This window comes from Musa acuminata, chromosome BXJ1-3, assembly GCF_036884655.1.
Source record: "Musa acuminata AAA Group cultivar baxijiao chromosome BXJ1-3, Cavendish_Baxijiao_AAA, whole genome shotgun sequence".
NCBI lineage: Eukaryota > Viridiplantae > Streptophyta > Magnoliopsida > Zingiberales > Musaceae > Musa > Musa acuminata.
In genome coordinates, this window is record NC_088329.1 from 2,869,241 (window position 1) to 2,887,391 (window position 18,151).

The 18,151-nt window shown below is 38.5% G+C and overlaps 3 protein-coding genes across 3 annotated transcripts; all 3 read left to right on the forward strand.

The window, feature by feature from the left end:
• Positions 1 to 4,261, forward strand: LOC135635889 (probable beta-D-xylosidase 7). The gene is made up of 6 exons (XM_065147330.1): positions 1 to 408; positions 582 to 878; positions 1,200 to 1,369; positions 1,554 to 1,651; positions 2,784 to 3,545; positions 3,672 to 4,261. The coding sequence occupies exons 1-6, from the start codon at positions 1 to 3 to the stop codon at positions 4,259 to 4,261; spliced, it is 2,325 nt and encodes a 774-aa protein (XP_065003402.1).
• A 4,490-nt stretch (positions 4,262 to 8,751) lies between these two features.
• On the forward strand, positions 8,752 to 12,369 carry LOC135636544 (probable beta-D-xylosidase 7). The gene is made up of 6 exons (XM_065148295.1): positions 8,752 to 9,087; positions 9,252 to 9,548; positions 9,871 to 10,040; positions 10,240 to 10,337; positions 10,901 to 11,665; positions 11,780 to 12,369. Exons 1-6 carry the CDS (start codon positions 8,986 to 8,988, stop codon positions 12,367 to 12,369), a joined length of 2,022 nt encoding a protein of 673 aa, XP_065004367.1. The 5' UTR covers positions 8,752 to 8,985.
• Positions 12,370 to 14,446: 2,077 nt separating this feature from the next.
• LOC135635892 (probable beta-D-xylosidase 7) lies at positions 14,447 to 17,849 on the forward strand. Its single transcript, XM_065147343.1, has 6 exons — positions 14,447 to 14,863; positions 15,042 to 15,341; positions 15,431 to 15,600; positions 15,790 to 15,887; positions 16,410 to 17,174; positions 17,263 to 17,849. The coding sequence occupies exons 1-6, from the start codon at positions 14,447 to 14,449 to the stop codon at positions 17,847 to 17,849; spliced, it is 2,337 nt and encodes a 778-aa protein (XP_065003415.1).
• Positions 17,850 to 18,151: the final 302 nt, after the last annotated feature.

Here is an 18,151-nt window from a genome sequence, read left to right on the forward strand (position 1 = left end):
ATGGGAACTCGGGGTCTCATCTTTTCAAGCGCACTAGTGCTGCTGCTTCTTGCACAACCGGTCTCAGTCGTTTCAGCCTCTCCTCCCTTTGCATGCGATCCTGCAAGCCCATCGACGCGAAACTACGGATTCTGTCAGACGACGCTGCCCATCGACAAGAGGGTGAATGATCTCATTTCACGCTTGACCTTGGAGGAGAAGATACAACAACTGGATGATGAAACTCCTGCAATCCCCCGACTCGGCGTGCCGAAGTACTATTGGTGGTCGGAGGCATTGCACGGTGTGTCCTCCTGGGGACATGGTATCCACTTCGACCCCCTCACCATTCCAGGTGCTACCAGCTTCCCCCAAGTTATACTTACCGCAGCATCCTTCGACCAATACCTATGGTATCGTATCGGACAGGTAGTGCATGCTCCAAATTCCTCCATTGTAATGTTCGTGATTGTTTTATGCTAAGTATGATGGAAACCGAAGGACTTGGAGTAGCTTAAACTTAAGAAGTTTGATATGTCAGTATATCTCTAGGAAAGAGGGAGACTAATGTTAGTGGTTGCATCTTCTTCTGATGTTCGAAGGCTATCGCGGTGGAGGCTCGAGCACTGTACAACGCGGGACATGCTGATGGATTGACATTTTGGTCGCCAAACGTGAATATATTCAGAGATCCCAGGTGGGGCAGAGGCCAGGAGACTCCCGGTGAGGATCCCACGACGGCAAGCAAGTATGCCGTAGCCTTTGTGAGAGGACTACAGGGCGATTCCCCCACAGGGGAAAGGCCCGGCCAGCTGATGGCTTCAGCTTGCTGCAAACACTTCACAGCTTATGATTTGGATAGATGGAACGGCACCCTTCGCTATACCTTCGATGCTCGGGTAAGTTACTAGTGTAAGAATGATGTGTTCCCGTCAAGAAAGAGAGAGATCATACGTGAGTACAATCAATAATAACATGATATTGCTAGTCTAGAATCAAATCAAATAATAGGATAAAGATAAATTAAGATGGAAGAAAAGAAAAAAAAAACAGTTAAAATATTTATAAAATCTTAAACTACTTTTTAACTTAAGTTCTATGCATCCAATAAAAAATACTAGTTTAAATCTTAATAGTTACTACTTACACAACACAACTAAATAAATGATCGATCATATTTGAGGAGCGAGCATCTCAGTGGCTTGTTTGGTGCTGCTCAGGTGACGGCTCAGGACATGGAAGATACTTTTCAGCCGCCTTTCAGAGGCTGCGTCCAAGAAGGTCGAGGCACTTGTGTCATGTGTTCCTACAATCGCGTCAATGGAGTACCCACCTGTGCTGATCACAATCTTCTGACCGAGCAAGCCAAAAACGCGTGGGGTCTTGATGGGTATAATCGTAGGGATTTCGTATTAGTATGAGCTGGTTATTAATAGTCCCTTCAATTCAGATCACTGACCTATTGTTTTGATCCAATGTCTGTGTTTAGCGAAACATAATGTCACTACGAAGCATCTCTCTTCTTTTCTCTTCGTCTTCTTCCTTACTATCATCATTCTTTGACTATTCCTCAGGTACATTGCTTCGGACTGTGCTGCAGTTGATTTCATTTATGGTGCTACGCACTACGCCAAAACGCTCGAAGAGGCTGTTAGTTATGCTCTCAAAGCTGGTAAGAAGGATTATGCATGGCTTTTATTGTTTATAGCTTGTACAACTGACACAACATAAGCAAGCAACAGACTTCTAAAGGGCCAAAGGCTTAATGTAGCAAGTCCATGATCCTTTTATTTCTCTTACTAATTCAGCCTTAGATATTTGTAAGGGTCAAAAGCTTAATATAGTAAACCTATATAATAATAATAATAAATAATAATAATAATAATAATAATAATAACAATAATAATAATAATAATAATAAAATTCACAATTCTCAATTATTTAGGATCAATTATAATAAATCTTTTATGATCATTGATATAATTTAAGTTTAGAATATTTAAATCTTTATTTATAGTTTTTATTAAAATCTTTTTAGGACTTCTTTAATCTCTTCTGATACAACTAACATTAATTATTTTACCTCTTCTGACTATCGTATTTGAAGGCCTTCTATGTACATGCTTATATCATTTTAAATGATTTTCTCTCATTTTATCTTTTATTAAAGTAATACCTAATTATTCATAAATAAAAATATTTTTTCTATCTTTCCTAATAATTTCATATATCTATCTCAACATTTTCATCGCAACAACATAAATTTTTTTATATTTTGTTTATTAACTATCTAACCCTTAGATCTATAAAATATTATCGATCTCACAACTATCTTATAAAATTTTTCTTTTAATTTTAGAGGTGTCCGATGATCACACAAGACTCTTAATGCCTCTTTTCATTTTAACCATCTTATTTTTACTCTATAAATAATATATTTATAGATTTTTCTATCTTGTTAAATAATTAATCCAAAATACCTAAGGTTTTTACTTAGAGTAATTTTTGTCCATCTAATTCAACTATATTCGTTTGTCTATTTTTATAATCACTAAGCTTGCATTTTATATACCTACTTAATTTAAAATATTTAGTTTCTAAGATTTACCTTTGTAGCTTAAGTTTATAATTAAGTCTATTTAGACTCTCATCCATTAACATAATATTATTAGCAAATAATATATATCAAGAAGATCTACGACTAATAATTGCATCGATTATTTCTCTTCAAAGTCGGTGTTGCGAAGATGAACATACTTGTCCCATGTCGAAAGAAGTACTAATCATGTCCAAAAAATTTGCAGGAGTGGATATAAATTGCGGTAAGGCTATGAGTCAGCATGTAGGAGCTGCAATAAAAAACGGGAATATATCTGAAAGTGATGTAGACAGAGCCCTATTCAATGGCTTCTCCTTGAGAATGAAGCTTGGACTTTTCAATGGAGATCCACAAAAGCTACCTTCAGGGGATATCCCCCCTAGCCAAGTCTGTTCGACGGAGCACAAAAACTTGGCTCTCGAAGCAGCCCAAGCCGGCATCGTTCTCTTAAAGAACATTGGCAATACCCTTCCTCTAGCGAGATCAAACGTTACATCTCTTGGTGTGATTGGCCCAAACTCTAACGCCCCTCCGAGCCTTCTGGGTAACTACAATGGCCCTCCTTGCGAGGTTATCACCCCACTTGACGCATTGCAGAGGTCCGTCAACAACACCCGATTCGCAATAGGGTGTAACGTTCCTGGCAATGTCAGTGATATCCCCGAAGCTGTCCAATTGGCGAGCTCAGTGGACTATGTCATCATGTTCATGGGGTTGGATCAAGATCAGGAGAGAGAGGATCTTGATAGGACGGATTTGGTTCTCCCAGGAACGCAGCAGACTCTCATATCCAAAGTTGCCGAAGCAGCAAAGAAGCCCATCATCCTGGTGTTGATTTCCGGTGGTCCGCTGGACATTACGTTCGCAAAGGACGACCCGAGAATAGGAGCTATCTTGTGGGCAGGTTTTCCCGGTGAAGCAGGTGGATCAGCGATCTCAAGCATCATCTTTGGAGACCACAATCCAGGTGAAACGTCTCATGATTTCTTTGCTATGTAACATGCCAATGTTCACGCTAACTCGCAAGACTTCGTATCTTTATACCGGTAAGGGTTACTTCACGCTACTTACTTGATCAACCTGGTCGGCGCAGGGGGGAAACTGCCTGTTACTTGGTATCCACAAGAGTTCACAAAGGTGCCGATGACCGACATGAGGATGAGGGCCGACCCTGCCACGGGCTATCCGGGACGCACCTACAGATTCTACAACGGCAAGCCCGTCTACCAATTTGGTTATGGGCTCAGCTACTCCAGTCATTCATATGAATTCGCAGCTGGAACTACAACTTCGATCTACCTGAACAACTCGTTGTCTCCCCAGGCTCACCCGAATGATCCAAACACTCTCAGTTATGACATCGCAAGCTTAGGCTTCAACACATGCGGAGAACTTAAAATCTCTGCTACGGTCGGCGTCAAGAACCATGGTCCCATGGCCGGACGGCACCCTGTGTTGCTCTTCTCTCGCTGGCCATCTACAGAACATGGTAGGCCGGTGAAGCAGCTGGTGGATTTCCAGAGCGTGCACTTGGAGGCTGGAGAGAGCACCAAAGTGGAGTTTTCTCTGAGCGCTTGCGAGCATCTCAGCCGAGTCACGGACGATGGCAGAAGGGTGTTGGACAAAGGATCCCACTTCTTAATCGTTGGAGATGAGGAGCATGAAATCAGCATCATCGCCTGATGATCTCCGCAGGCCATTTAGAAGCGTAGCTTGTATTCCTCCTATCACTCGTAGATCGACGCAGACATTCGATGAAATGCACACTCGATCTTGTTTCTTGCTTTCCATGGAGTGATTTGGAATGAAACTTATTTTATTACAAGGTGTTAATTTCCCAAATAAAAAATAATATTAAATTTATTAAGGAGAATTAGAGCCATCATAAAACCAAAATGGGGAAATTACTCAGCCAAAAATAAAAAAGAGTTACTCCATTGTCTTTGCAAGACACATGCAAACCGTAACCTCAAAACCCCAACGAAAGGTCTTTAGAGAGTATGAATATGTTTGATTACATTAAGTTTCCAGGAGGATTACATTTCGAACTTCGATTCGTGAGTATGCTTCACATTATGAGCAATTTATGATAAATTATTACACCCATATTATATGACACTGTAATAATAGACTAATCAACTCGGATGTCTCGATGATGTATTAATCATAAAAGCTCAAATAGTAAATTGCATCATTACAAACAATGTTTCTTTTTTTTTTTTCTTTCTTATAAGCAAACTATCGTTAATCTTTCCTCGAGGATCCACATCTGAGTAGGTCATTGTAGTCTTAATAAAATCATTATCATGAGCAAATGCATCCGACATCTTTAGAATTAATTTTTTTTCATAAAAAAAGAATGCTGGCTAAGGATGTAATGATATTAGCCAATAGTTTAGAGTCTATTTAAATCATCATATTTATTCAACAATAACAACACATAAACCTTCAATAATTACAACAATCTTATAATAGATGCTATTTATTGAATTTTAAAATTTGATCATAAAATTAATTGATGAGCTAAATAAACTAATATATTTTTTATCGTAAACTTGAACCATTAAATGTCCAAATCTCGAGCTAGAGAGTCGAACATTGTGTTAAAAAATTATCAAGCAAAAACTTAGATATCAAGCTGAATGATTGATTGACATGCTGAAGAACATACTTAATGCTATAAGTTTGTGATCAAAATCCTAACTCTTATTGCTATTAAAATCCTAACACTATAAAAAAAAAAAACACTTGCAACTAAGAAAAATCACATAAGCTCTTAATGATCAAACCCAATTCCCTGATTGATCCCAACAAATATAAGCCAACTTGAGTGAACTAGCCGAGTAGCCTAGCCCAATTGTTAATATGAGTGACATGGCTCTCTATATAGGCCAAACCATGGGCTAATTGTGCTAGCTAAACCAATGGCTTGACATAAAAAAAGGTTATTATATAATAATTTAATTATAATCAATATTATTAATCAATGTAAAGAAATTTTAGGAAAAGTTGTAAAAAAAATCATAGAATTACAAAAAAAAAACCCAAAATATAGGAAAAATTATAGAAAATTTTAAATGATAAGAATGAGATAATTAGGTTATATTTAATGTTACAACAACCTAGGACTAGTGATATATATCCCTAAAATTTCATGTAAAAATTTTATAAGGGTAACTAAATAATAAAATTTATCCAATCTGATTGACTTGTCTTTTTTGAAATTGAAACCCTTGTTTCATGTTACCCACTTCTTTTGACTATGATTGACTTATTGATAATACCACATCCTATCTTATAATATAGATATATTTATATTCATGTAAATACTTGATTTGATATGACATGAGTATGTTGATTGATTCATGTTAGAGTAAAGGGATACTTGTTTTTCTATTGAGATATCAAGCTAATACTGATAAGTGATTCTCTTTGGATGCCTTTGGGACTTAGGGATTAATGGACTATTAGATATCATAGTTATTTAATCTTCTCCTCATGATAGGGGAGATGTGTCATTATCATGAATTATGAGGCATAACTCTATTAGTTGTTGGGAGTGTAATACAATTGATCTTCATCATTTGTTGGGAGCGATCTTAAGAGAATTAAATATCTCAATGATGATGAGGTGTATACAATGCCATATATGTAAATATGTTTTGATATGATTTGTTAATTGTGTTTAGCATTTTATAATTTATTATCTATTATTTGTAATATTTTGCTTGTTATCTTATATTGTATTATCTAGCTTCATATGCATTTTAACTATTCAAGATTATCTTACTTAGAGTCACAAGTCATTTAGGAGATAATACGAACAACACATGCATATTCAGTGTAACTACCTATGAGTGATCAATCTAAAACTTACTGGCATCATATATTCTTTATGATCGTCTAATATGTATCGAACAAAATTATAATCATCGGTGAAAGCAATAACTAAATGTCATACTTAGGATTGTCATTCCTAATGGTTTCATAATTATTTTCTACATACAGAAATCATAAAGGATGTATTATTGAGGCAACCTTGACTTGAAGCTCCTTACTACAAAATTTCAAATGATGAAATGTGAACTTGACTTGATTGTGTTGCAAAGATGTGTAATCTTAAGAGACAAACTTCTCTTTGATTATGTAAGATAAATTTTTTAAATTATTTTTTAAACTTTTTTTCTCAAATAATTAGATAAAAAACATCATTAGGACTATTACGAAATAAGTCAATTATTCTTCAATTATAAGAAGATAATAAATATTAATATACTAAATAAATATTATTTATTAAAAAATAATTATATTTTTCATGGGATAAGATATTAATATAGAATATAAAATTAGCTAGCCACCATTCGTCATGTCAATACTATGTCAAACCAAACACTCTCTTGTCTATAAAGATCGAAGTCCAAAAGATAGCTCGGATCAATTACTAAGTTGTCGAGTTTCCTCCCCTATGAAATATTCACAAGAATACTTTAAAAGATCATAAGACGGTTCAAATCAGTTACGAACTAGCTCTCTTATCGAATATTCGTAGGAATATTCTTATAAGATTAAAAAATAATCTTGGTTAGTTACAAATCGACTCCTTTATGAAATATTCTGAGAAATATTCCAAGAAGATCAAGAGACGATTCCAGTTGAATATAAACTGTCTTTTTTATAAGATCTTCATAAGATATTCTCCCCCCTTTTTATGTTAATGTCAAATATGTCAAAGAAAAGGTACAACTAAGTATTAACTGTTAATGTCAAATATGTCATAGAAAAGGTACAACTAAGTATTAACTGTTAATGTCAAATATGTCAGAGAAAAGGTATAACTAAATATTAACTTGAGAGTTGGAGGAATCGACTCGAGAAATCCCTCCCAACAAATTAAGGATAGAGAAACCCTGTTCTACCCTAGATGGCTCCTTGCATATAAATCAAGACCATAGCAGATACATACATCAACAATATTTTTCCTTAACAGATATCAACAAAATATAATAAAAGAACATTAATTGATGATTGATGCATATTGTAAATAAGAATCATAAAATTATACATGATCATTGGCTAACAAATGGAGGTCCAAACTCTTAGAATAGCATATACTAACTTAATATCCATATTATAATATTCCATTTATAGATTACCAAATAAAATCAACCTACTAATATTGATCTATATATGTATCCATACTTATAGTCATAATCAACATAATATCATATATAACGTTCTAATAAAATATTTATCATAAACTTAATGTGCAATCTACCTAATCAAATGTAACAACATACACAACATGAAAATATATGTTAAATCAGGAATCAACAACAACATGCATAAAATTTTAAAATTAAATAGAATAAATAGAAAAATTACAATTAATAAATAAAATCAAGGGAAGATAACATATCCACACCTACCACTTCATTTCTCTTTATTTTCTCTCCTTTAGTTGAATTCTCCATTATTGGATTGCTGTTGCTGAAATAAGAAGTAGAGAAAAAAAAAAGTGAGGCGATTTTAAGGAAAAAAGAATAAAAAATAGAGTTTTTCACCTTAGTCCATTACCAATTAATATTTATAAATAGGCCTTCCAACATGACTAAAGTGATTAATGACAGATATAAAAATAAATTTAAGAACTTCACAAAATGTAAAAAATAATCTGGATATAAGGTTAGGGTAAGTTAACTATTTTGCGTCAAATGAGTGTCAAAAGCATATACCTTTTTAGAAATACTTAGCAACTATAAATCAAACAACAATTTTAATACATAAACAAAAATAAAGTTGGAGAACCTGAAAAATCAATTGGATTTTTATGCCATATCTGTTTTATTTTTTAATTAATGTATTTCCTATCAGGATATTAAGATGATGTCTTGCCTGTTAAAGAATTAAGAAAAATAGAAATATACAATGAATGGAGAGATGTATAGGTTTCTCAAATTAGAAAAAGAATAAGGAAGATTGCAATATTATATCCTAATTTCTGTTGAAAATTCATTTCTATTGAGCAGACTTTGGTCAATCGCTTCCATATATGTATATCGTCGTTTGTCTTCGCTTCTCCAGCCATAGCAGCTGAGAGGATGGGAACTCGGGGTCTCATCTTTTCCAGCGCACTACTGCTGCTGCTGCTCGCACAACCACCGGTCTTAGTCGTTTCAGCCACTCCTCCCTTTGCATGCGATCCTGCAAGCCCATCGACGCGAAACTTGGGATTCTGTCAGACGACGCTGCCCATCGACAAGAGGGCGAGTGACCTCATTTCACGCTTGACCTTGGAGGAGAAGATACAACAACTGGATGATCAAGCCCCTGAAATCCCCCGACTCGGCGTGCCGAAGTACAATTGGTGGTCGGAGGCGTTGCATGGTCTGTCGAACGGGGGACATGGCATGCACTTCATTGGCCGTACCATTCCGAATGCTACCAGCTTCCCCCAAGTTATACTTACCGCAGCTTCCTTCAACCCCGACCTGTGGTATCGTATCGGACAGGTAGTGCATGCTCCAAATTCCTCCGCTGTAATGTTCGTGGTTGCTTCATGGAAACCGAAGGACTTGGAATAGCTTAATCTTAAGCAGTAGTTTGATATGCGAGTATATCTCTAGGAAAGAGGGAGACTAATGATAGTGGTTGCATCTTCTTCTGATGTTTGGAGGCTATCGCGGTGGAGGCTCGAGCAATGTACAACGCGGGACAGGCAGATGGATTAACACTATGGTCGCCAAACGTGAATATATTCAGAGATCCCAGGTGGGGCAGAGGCCAGGAGACTCCCGGTGAGGATCCCACGACGGCAAGCAAGTATGCCGTCTCCTTTGTGAGAGGACTACAAGGCGATTCCCCCACAGGGGAAAGGTCGGGCCAGCTGATGGCTTCAGCTTGCTGCAAACACCTCACAGCTTATGATTTGGATAGCTGGAAAGGCACCGTTCGCTATACCTTCGATGCTCGGGTAAGTTACTACTGCAAGAATGATGTGTTCCCGTCAAGAAAGAGAGAGATCATACGTGAGTACAATCAATAATAACATGATATTGCTAGTCTAGAATCAAATCAAATAATAGGATAAAGATAAATTAAGATGGAAGAAAAGAAAAAAAAAAACAGTTAAAATATTTATAAAATCTTAAACTACTTTTTAACTTAAGTTCTATGCATCCAATAAAAAATACTAGTTTAAATCTTAATAGTTATTACTTACACAACACAACTAAATAAATGATCGATCATATTTGAGGAGCGAGCATCTCAGTGGCTTGTTTGGTGCTGCTCAGGTGACGGCTCAGGACATGGAAGATACTTTTCAGCCACCTTTCAGAAGCTGCGTCGAACAAGGTCGAGCCACTTGTGTCATGTGTTCCTACAATCGCGTCAATGGAGTACCCACCTGTGCTGATTACAATCTTCTGACCAAGCAAGCCAAAAACTTGTGGGGCCTTGATGGGTAAGATCGTATGGATTTCCCATTAGTATGAGCTGGTTATTAATAGTCCCTTCGATTCAGATCACTGACCTATTGTTTTGATCCAATGTCTGTGTTTAGTGAAACATAATGACAATCTTCTCTCTTCTTCTTCTTCTTCTTCCTCCTTATTGAGCTGACAGCAACTGAGACTAATCGTCATTCTTTGACTGTTCCTCAGATACATTTCTTCGGACTGTGGTTCGGTAGATATGATTTATGGTTCTTCGCACTACGCCAAAACGCCTGAAGAGGCAGTTGGTTATGCTCTTAAAGCTGGTAAGAAAGGATCATGCATGGCTTGTATTGTTTACAGCTTGTACATTTATACAGTAATGATAATAAAATCATATGTTTCAATTATTTAGAACTGAATATAAATTTTTTATTACCATTCAGATAAGTTAAGTTTAACATATTTAAATTTTTATTTATAGTTTTTATTAATATCTTTCTAGATTTTCTTTAATTTCTTCAAATACTATTAATATTAATCGTTTTACCTATTTTAATTACCATATCCGGAGGTCTCCTAAATACATAATAACTATGCTATCCTGAGTACATAATTATATTTTATATATTTAGATTTAGTCTTACTTAATTTAAAATTTTTAATTTTTAAAAATTTCTTTCATAACTTATATTTATAATTAATTTTATTTAGACTCTCATCGACTATGATGATATCATTAATAAACAATATACACCAAAGAGATTGATTTATATAGGTGTCTTGATTATTTCTCTTCCTAATTCAGTATTGTGAAGATGAAATAAGATCTTTCAGTTTACTTGTCCAATATCGTAAGAAGAACTAATCATGTCGGAAAAATTTGCAGGAGTGGATATAAATTGCGGTAAGTTTATGCATCAGTATGCAGGATCTGCTATCCAAAAGGGAAATATATCTGAAAGTGACATAGACAGAGCCCTATTCAATGCCTTCTCCTTGAGAATGAAGCTTGGACTTTTCAATGGAAATCCACAAAAGCTACCTTCAGGAGATATCCCACCCAGCCAAGTCTGCTCGACGGAGCACAAAAACTTGGCTCTCCAAGCAGCCCAAGACGGCATCGTTCTCTTAAAGAACACTGGCAATACCCTTCCTCTAGCGAGATCAAACGTTACATCTCTCGGTGTGATTGGCCCGAACGCCAACTTCCCTCCAAGCCTGATGGGTAACTATAATGGCCCTCCTTGCGTGGTTATCACCCCACTCGAGGCATTGCAGAGCTCCATCAAAAATACCCGATTCGAAGCAGGGTGTAACATCGTTGCTTGCAATGTCACTAAGATCCCCGAAGCTGTCCAATTGGCGAGTTCAGTGGACTATGTCATCATGTTCATGGGGTTGGATCAAGATCAGGAGCAAGAGGGCCTTGATAGGACGGATTTGCTTCTCCCAGGAATGCAGCAGACTCTGATATCCAAAGTTGCCGAAGCAGCAAAGAAGCCCATCATCCTGGTGCTGCTATCCGGCGGTCCGCTGGACATTACGTTCGCAAAGAACGACCCGAGAATAGGAGCTATCTTGTGGGCAGGTTATCCCGGTGAAGCAGGTGGATCAGCGATCTCAAGCATCATCTTTGGAGACCACAATCCAGGTGAAACGTCTCATGATTTCTTTGCTATGTAACATGCTAACTCGCAAGACTTCGTATCTTTATACTGGAAAGGGTTACTTCACGCTACTTACTTGATCAACCTGGTCGGCGCAGGGGGGAAATTGCCTGTTACTTGGTATCCACAAGACTTCACAAAGGTGCCGATGACTGACATGAGGATGAGGGCCGACCCTGCCACGGGCTATCCGGGACGCACCTACAGATTCTACAACGGCAAGCCCGTCTACCAATTTGGTTATGGCCTCAGCTACTCCAGTCATTCATATGAATTCGCAGCTGGAACTGCAACTTCGATCTACCTGAACAACTCGTCGTCTCCCCAGGCTCAACCGAATGATCCAAACACTCTCAGTTATGACGTCGCAAGCTTAGGCTTCAACACATGCGGAGAACTTAAAATCTCTGCTACGGTCGGTGTCAAGAACCATGGCCCCATGGCCGGCAAGCACACCGTGTTGCTCTTCTCTCGCTGGCCATCTGCAGAACATGGTAGGCCGGTGAAGCAGCTGGTGGGTTTCCAGAGCGTGCACTTGGAAGCAGGAGAGAGCACCAAAGTGGAGTTTTCTCTGAGCGCTTGCGAGCATCTCAGCCGAGTCATGGACGATGGCAGAAGGGTGTTGGACAAAGGATCCCACTTCTTAATTGTTGGAGATGAGGAGCATGAAATCAGCATCATCTCCTGATCTCCGCAGGCCAATTTGAAGCTTAGCTTGTGTTGCTGTCACTTGCAGATCGAGGCAGACATTTGATGAAATGCTGCATAATTAGTGATTTAGAATGAAAATATATTCTAACTTGCACAGAGACACCATATAAGCTCTTTAACATCATTTTTTTAAAAATAAAAGATATTTTAAGTGATAATGAGTACCATCATTTGCATCCAAGTAGATAGTTGTAGTCGTAATAAAATTGTTCCAATGAGCAAATGCATCTGAGCTCTTTAGCATTATTTTTGTCATAAAAAGAAAATCCCATATAATCGTTAAAATTTTCAACGACGGAGAAGCATGCTAGTTAGTAAAGGATATAAGGACGTCAATCAATAGTTGAGAGCCTATTTTAATATTTTATCGTATTTGTTCAATGACAACACATAAACCTTCAATAATAGCAACAATCTTATAATATGTGTTATTCATTGAATCTCGAATTTTAATAATGAAATCAATTGATAAGTTTAATAAATTAATATAATTTTGAGATATGTGACATGAAAAATATTTTAATCATGGTCTCGGACCAAATGTCGAGCTAGAAAGTCGGATGTTATGCTAGTAGATTGTTGTGCTAAAAATTGAATGGTGTGCCGAAGAATATACTTTGTACTAGAAATTCGAACATTATATTTGAAGGATCGAATATCATACTAAAAAATTAGATGTCGTAATAAAATCAACACGTCAAAAGATTGGGCGATGTGTTGGAGGATAGGATAATGTGTTAAAGATTTGAACGAAATCTTGAAAGATCAAACGATATACTGAAATAATGGATAACGTGTCAAAATCTTCGAAGATATGTTAGATGAGTGGTAATGAGTCAAAGTCTTAGTCAATATAACTTTGGGCTAATTTGAGTCACTATTATATTAAAACATAGCTCACTTATCATATAAATTATTGGACTTAAAGTTCGATCAGATTTGGGTTATTAGAAGGCCAAACACATAGCCTAAACTATCTAGATCAATAATGGCACATAGTGGTAATACCATCAAAGTTATGTTTTGCAATATGATGTTAAAAATTACAATGGTATTATCGTCGAAGTCTAGTATTATTATTCCATATCAAAAATTATATTAGTACCATGAGAGTCTAGTATTACAATTTCGTTTCAAAGATTATGATAGTAGTATCATCCGAAGTCAACGATAATATTACTCATATCCCAAAATATCATAAATTTAAACTTTGATTTTATTTTGAAAGACTTTTAGAGCTATAAATATCCTACTATGGTTTAATTGATAGAGCATGTATTCTTGAGATTATGAAGTATTATAACACTCTTTATAAGTTTTGTTTGAATCTTCTCCTCTCTCTTGAGTGTAGTAGTAATACTAAGTGTGATAAGTCTCTTGTAAAGAAATGAGTATAAAGATTCTCTCTAAAATTTAAAAAAAATATTATAAATAATTATTGATCTTCACTCGTTAAAAGCAAAATCAATAATCAAAGTTGATAGTCTCGGAAAAAGAATAAGGGGATATAGGTTAGAAAGATTGAATTACTATAAATCGGTTTGTATTCTTGCTTATGATTTTTGTGATTACATTCTTATCATTATCTATTTTATTCACAATCCTTACTTGAACTTAATATTTGGTTAATCATGTTTTTAGTATATATTTTTTTCTTCATTTAATTTGAAAGTTAATTAAAATTTACTATAGCATTAATTCACAAACCCACCCCAACCCCCCCCCCCCCCCCCCCCCCCATTTTAGTACATAAACTAAAAATAAAAGTTGACTCTTTATTCCATATCGGTTTTATTTTTAATTAATGTATTTCCTATCAGGATATTCAAAAGTAGGAAATACACATTGATTAGATGTCTTGCCTGTTAAAGTATCCAGAAAAATAGAAATATACAATGAATGGCGAGATGTATAGGTTTAGGATTGCAATATTATATCCTAATTTCTGTTGAAAATTCATTTCTAATGAGCAGACTTTGGTCAATCGCTTCTATATATATATATATATATCGTCGTCGTCGTCTTCGATTCCCAACCCATAGCAGCTGAAGAGGATGGAAACTTGGAGAGAACTCCATGGTCTCATCTTTTCCAGCGCGCTACTGCTTCTGCTGCTCGCACAGCCGCTCTTGGTCTTTTCAGCCACTCCTCCCTTTGCATGCGATCCTGCAAACCCATCGACGCGAAACTACGGATTCTGTCAGACGACGCTGCCCATCGACAAGAGGGCGGCTGATCTCATTTCACGCTTGACCTTGGAGGAGAAGATACAACAACTGGGTCATATAGCTCCGGCAATCCCCCGTCTCGGCTTGCCGAACTACAAATGGTGGTCGGAGGCATTGCACGGTGTGTCCAACTGGGGACGTGGTATTCGATTCAACGGCACCATTACGGCTGCTACCAGCTTCCCCCAAGTTATAGTTAGCGCAGCATCCTTCAACCCCGACCTGTGGTATCGTATCGGACAGGTACTTCATGCTCCAAATTCCTCTGTTCTAATGTTCGTGATTGTTTTATGACAAGTCTGATGGAAACCGAAGGACTTGGAATAGCTCGATCTTAAAACTAGTTTGATCCGTCAGTATATCTCTGGGAAAGAGGGAGACTAATGTTAGTGCTTGCATGATCTGCTTCTGATGTTCGAAGGCTATCGGGGTGGAGGCTCGAGCGATCTACAACGTGGGACAGGCGGAAGGATTAACGTTTTGGTCACCAAACGTGAATATATTCAGAGATCCTAGGTGGGGCAGAGGCCAGGAGACTCCCGGTGAGGATCCCGTGACGGCAAGCAAGTACGCCGTCGCCTTTGTGAGAGGACTACAGGGCGATTCCCCCACAGGGGAGAGGAAGTCTGAGCAGCTGATGACTTCAGCTTGCTGCAAACACTACACAGCCTATGATTTGGATAATTGGAAAAGGCATAGTCGCTACACCTACAATGCTGTGGTAAGTTACAGGAAGAGCAGTGCGTTTCTTCTTCCACAACCTCGTGGATCGTATGTGAGGAGCTCCTCAGCGGTTTGTTTCCTGCTCAGGTAACAGCTCAGGACATGGAAGATACTTATCAGCCTCCTTTCAAAAGCTGCGTCCAAGAAGGTCGAGTCACTTGTGTCATGTGCTCATACAATCGCGTCAACGGAGTACCCACCTGTGCTGATTTCAATCTTCTGACCCTGCAAGCCAGGAACTCGTGGGGCCTCGACGGGTAAGACTCTCAAGTAGTTCCAAGGAGAAAGCATCGACATTGCTTTGATCCTGGCACAGCTTTTCGATCTGTCTAGCGGAATATAATGTCAATATGAATCATCTCTCTTTCTTCTTCTTCTTCTTCTTCTTTGTTGAGCCAAAAAAAAACACAACCGGGACTAGTGATCGTTCTTTGACCATTGCTCAGATACATTGCTTCGGACTGTGGTGCAGTTGACCTCATTTCTGGTGCTATTCACTACGCCAAATCGCCTGAAGAGGCAGTTGCTGATGTTCTCAAATCTGGTAAGGACTATCTATGGTTTATATTTGATTGTTTACAGCTCATAGAATTGACGAGTGGTAAGCAAAGCAAAACAGAGACTGCTGAGGGCCAAAAGCTGTGGCCAAAACCTCTCCAAAAATAAAATTTGTATGTGATGATTCAGCTAATAGACGACTACTCTCACTATTTTCCTTGACTCAGAAAGAATCGTAATCGAACTGTGTCAAGTTTCATTTAATGATCATCAGCTCACAACCATAACAAATGTAGTCAACTCATATGGCTCAACGAGTGAACTTGTAACCACATGAAGAAGTTGCTTTCAGGGTTTTCTGGACATACTTGCTAATATCATGCACGCAACATGGTGTTCTTTCAGTACTTGTACTTGGCAACTATCTCTGTTAGGATCAGAATACATGACCAAATCTATGATCATTTTCCACCTCTTACTGATTCAGTGTTGTCGAGATGAACAATGGTCTTTCAGCTTACTGGTCCTATGTTGTGAGCAGTACTAATCATGTCCGAAAAATTTTCAGGAATGGATCTAGATTGCAGTGACTTTGTGCAGAAACATGCTGGATCTGCTGTCCAACAGGGAATTCTATCCCAAGGCGACGTAGACAGAGCCCTATTCAACATCCTCTCCTTGAGAATAAGACTTGGACATTTCAATGGAAATCCACTACAGCTGCCTGCCGGGAACATCCCTCCTAGCCAAGTGTGCTCAAAGGAACACCATGACTTGGCTCTCGAAGCAGCCAAAGCCGGCATCGTTCTCTTAAAGAACGCAGCCAATTTGCTTCCCCTGGCGAGATCCAAGGTTACATCTCTTGGTGTGATTGGCCCAAGCGCTAACAACGGGTACCTACTTGTAGGCAATTACAACGGGCCTCCTTGCACAGGTAGCACTCCACTTGGGGAACTGCGGAACTACGTCAACGATACCCGATTCGTACAAGGGTGTAACAAGGTCGCTTGCGATACTGCTACGATCAATGAAGTTATCCTGTTGGCGAGATCAGTGGACCAAGTCGTCCTGTTCATGGGGTTGGATCAAGATCATGAGAGAGAGGGTCTTGACAGGATCGATCTGGTTCTCCCAGGATTGCAGCGGAGTGTCATAACCAAGGCTGCAAAATACGCAAAAAGGCCCGTCATCCTGGTGCTGCTCACTGGTGGTCCGGTGGACATTACGTTCGCCAAGAACGACCCCAGAATAGGAGCAATCTTGTGGGCAGGTTACCCTGGTGAAGCAGGTGCATTAGCGATCGCACAGGTCCTCTTCGGAGAGCACAATCCAGGTGAAGCATCCCATTCGCTTACGGAATCTTATTTTATGTCGATGATTTCAACAATCTGACGTCTTACGATCTCATGACGCTCACGCAGGGGGAAAATTGCCTGTCACTTGGTACCCACAGGAGTTCACGAGTGTGCCGATGACTGACATGAGGATGAGGGCCGATCCCGCCACAGGCTATCCAGGACGCAGCTACAGATTCTACACCGGCAAGCCTGTCTATGAGTTTGGATATGGCATCAGCTTCACCAGTTATTCATATGAATTCGAAGCCGAAGCTGTAACTTCGATCTACCTGAACAGCTCACTAACTCCCCGGACTACAGCAAACTCACACATTCTCAGTTATGATATCGCAAGCTTGGGCTCCGACACATGCGGGAACCTAAAATTCTCTGCTACGGTCGGTGTCAAGAACCAGGGTTCCATGGCCGGAGAGCATCCGGTGCTACTCTTCTCTCGCTGGTCATCTTCGGAACATGGTAGGCCAATAAAGCAGCTGGTCGGTTTCCAGAGCGTGCACCTGGAGGCTGGAGAGAGCACCAAAGTGGTGTTTCCTCTCAGCCCCTGCGAGCACCTCAGCCGAGCCACAGATGATGGCACAAGGGTGTTGGACAAAGGATCTCACTACCTCGTCGTCGGGCAAAAGGAGCATGAAATCAGAATCATCTCCTGATCTCACGAGACATATGATAGCAATTGCAGAATGAATTGCCAACTGTAATGCTTCTTTTATAATGAATGCTTAATAAATCTATTTAGTGATTCAGAAAAAAGACACGAGTTGGCAAATATTTTTGTAAATTCATAAATTCTACGATAATATTGGAGTTGGCGAATATCTAAATTCTAATATTTTAAGATCGTGCCTCGTGATGATATTCTATCATCACATTTTAAATGTGAAGAATTGACCAATAATTGACGTGGATCCCAACCTAACCACCCTTCCACCCACTGCACGTTCCGATAAAATCC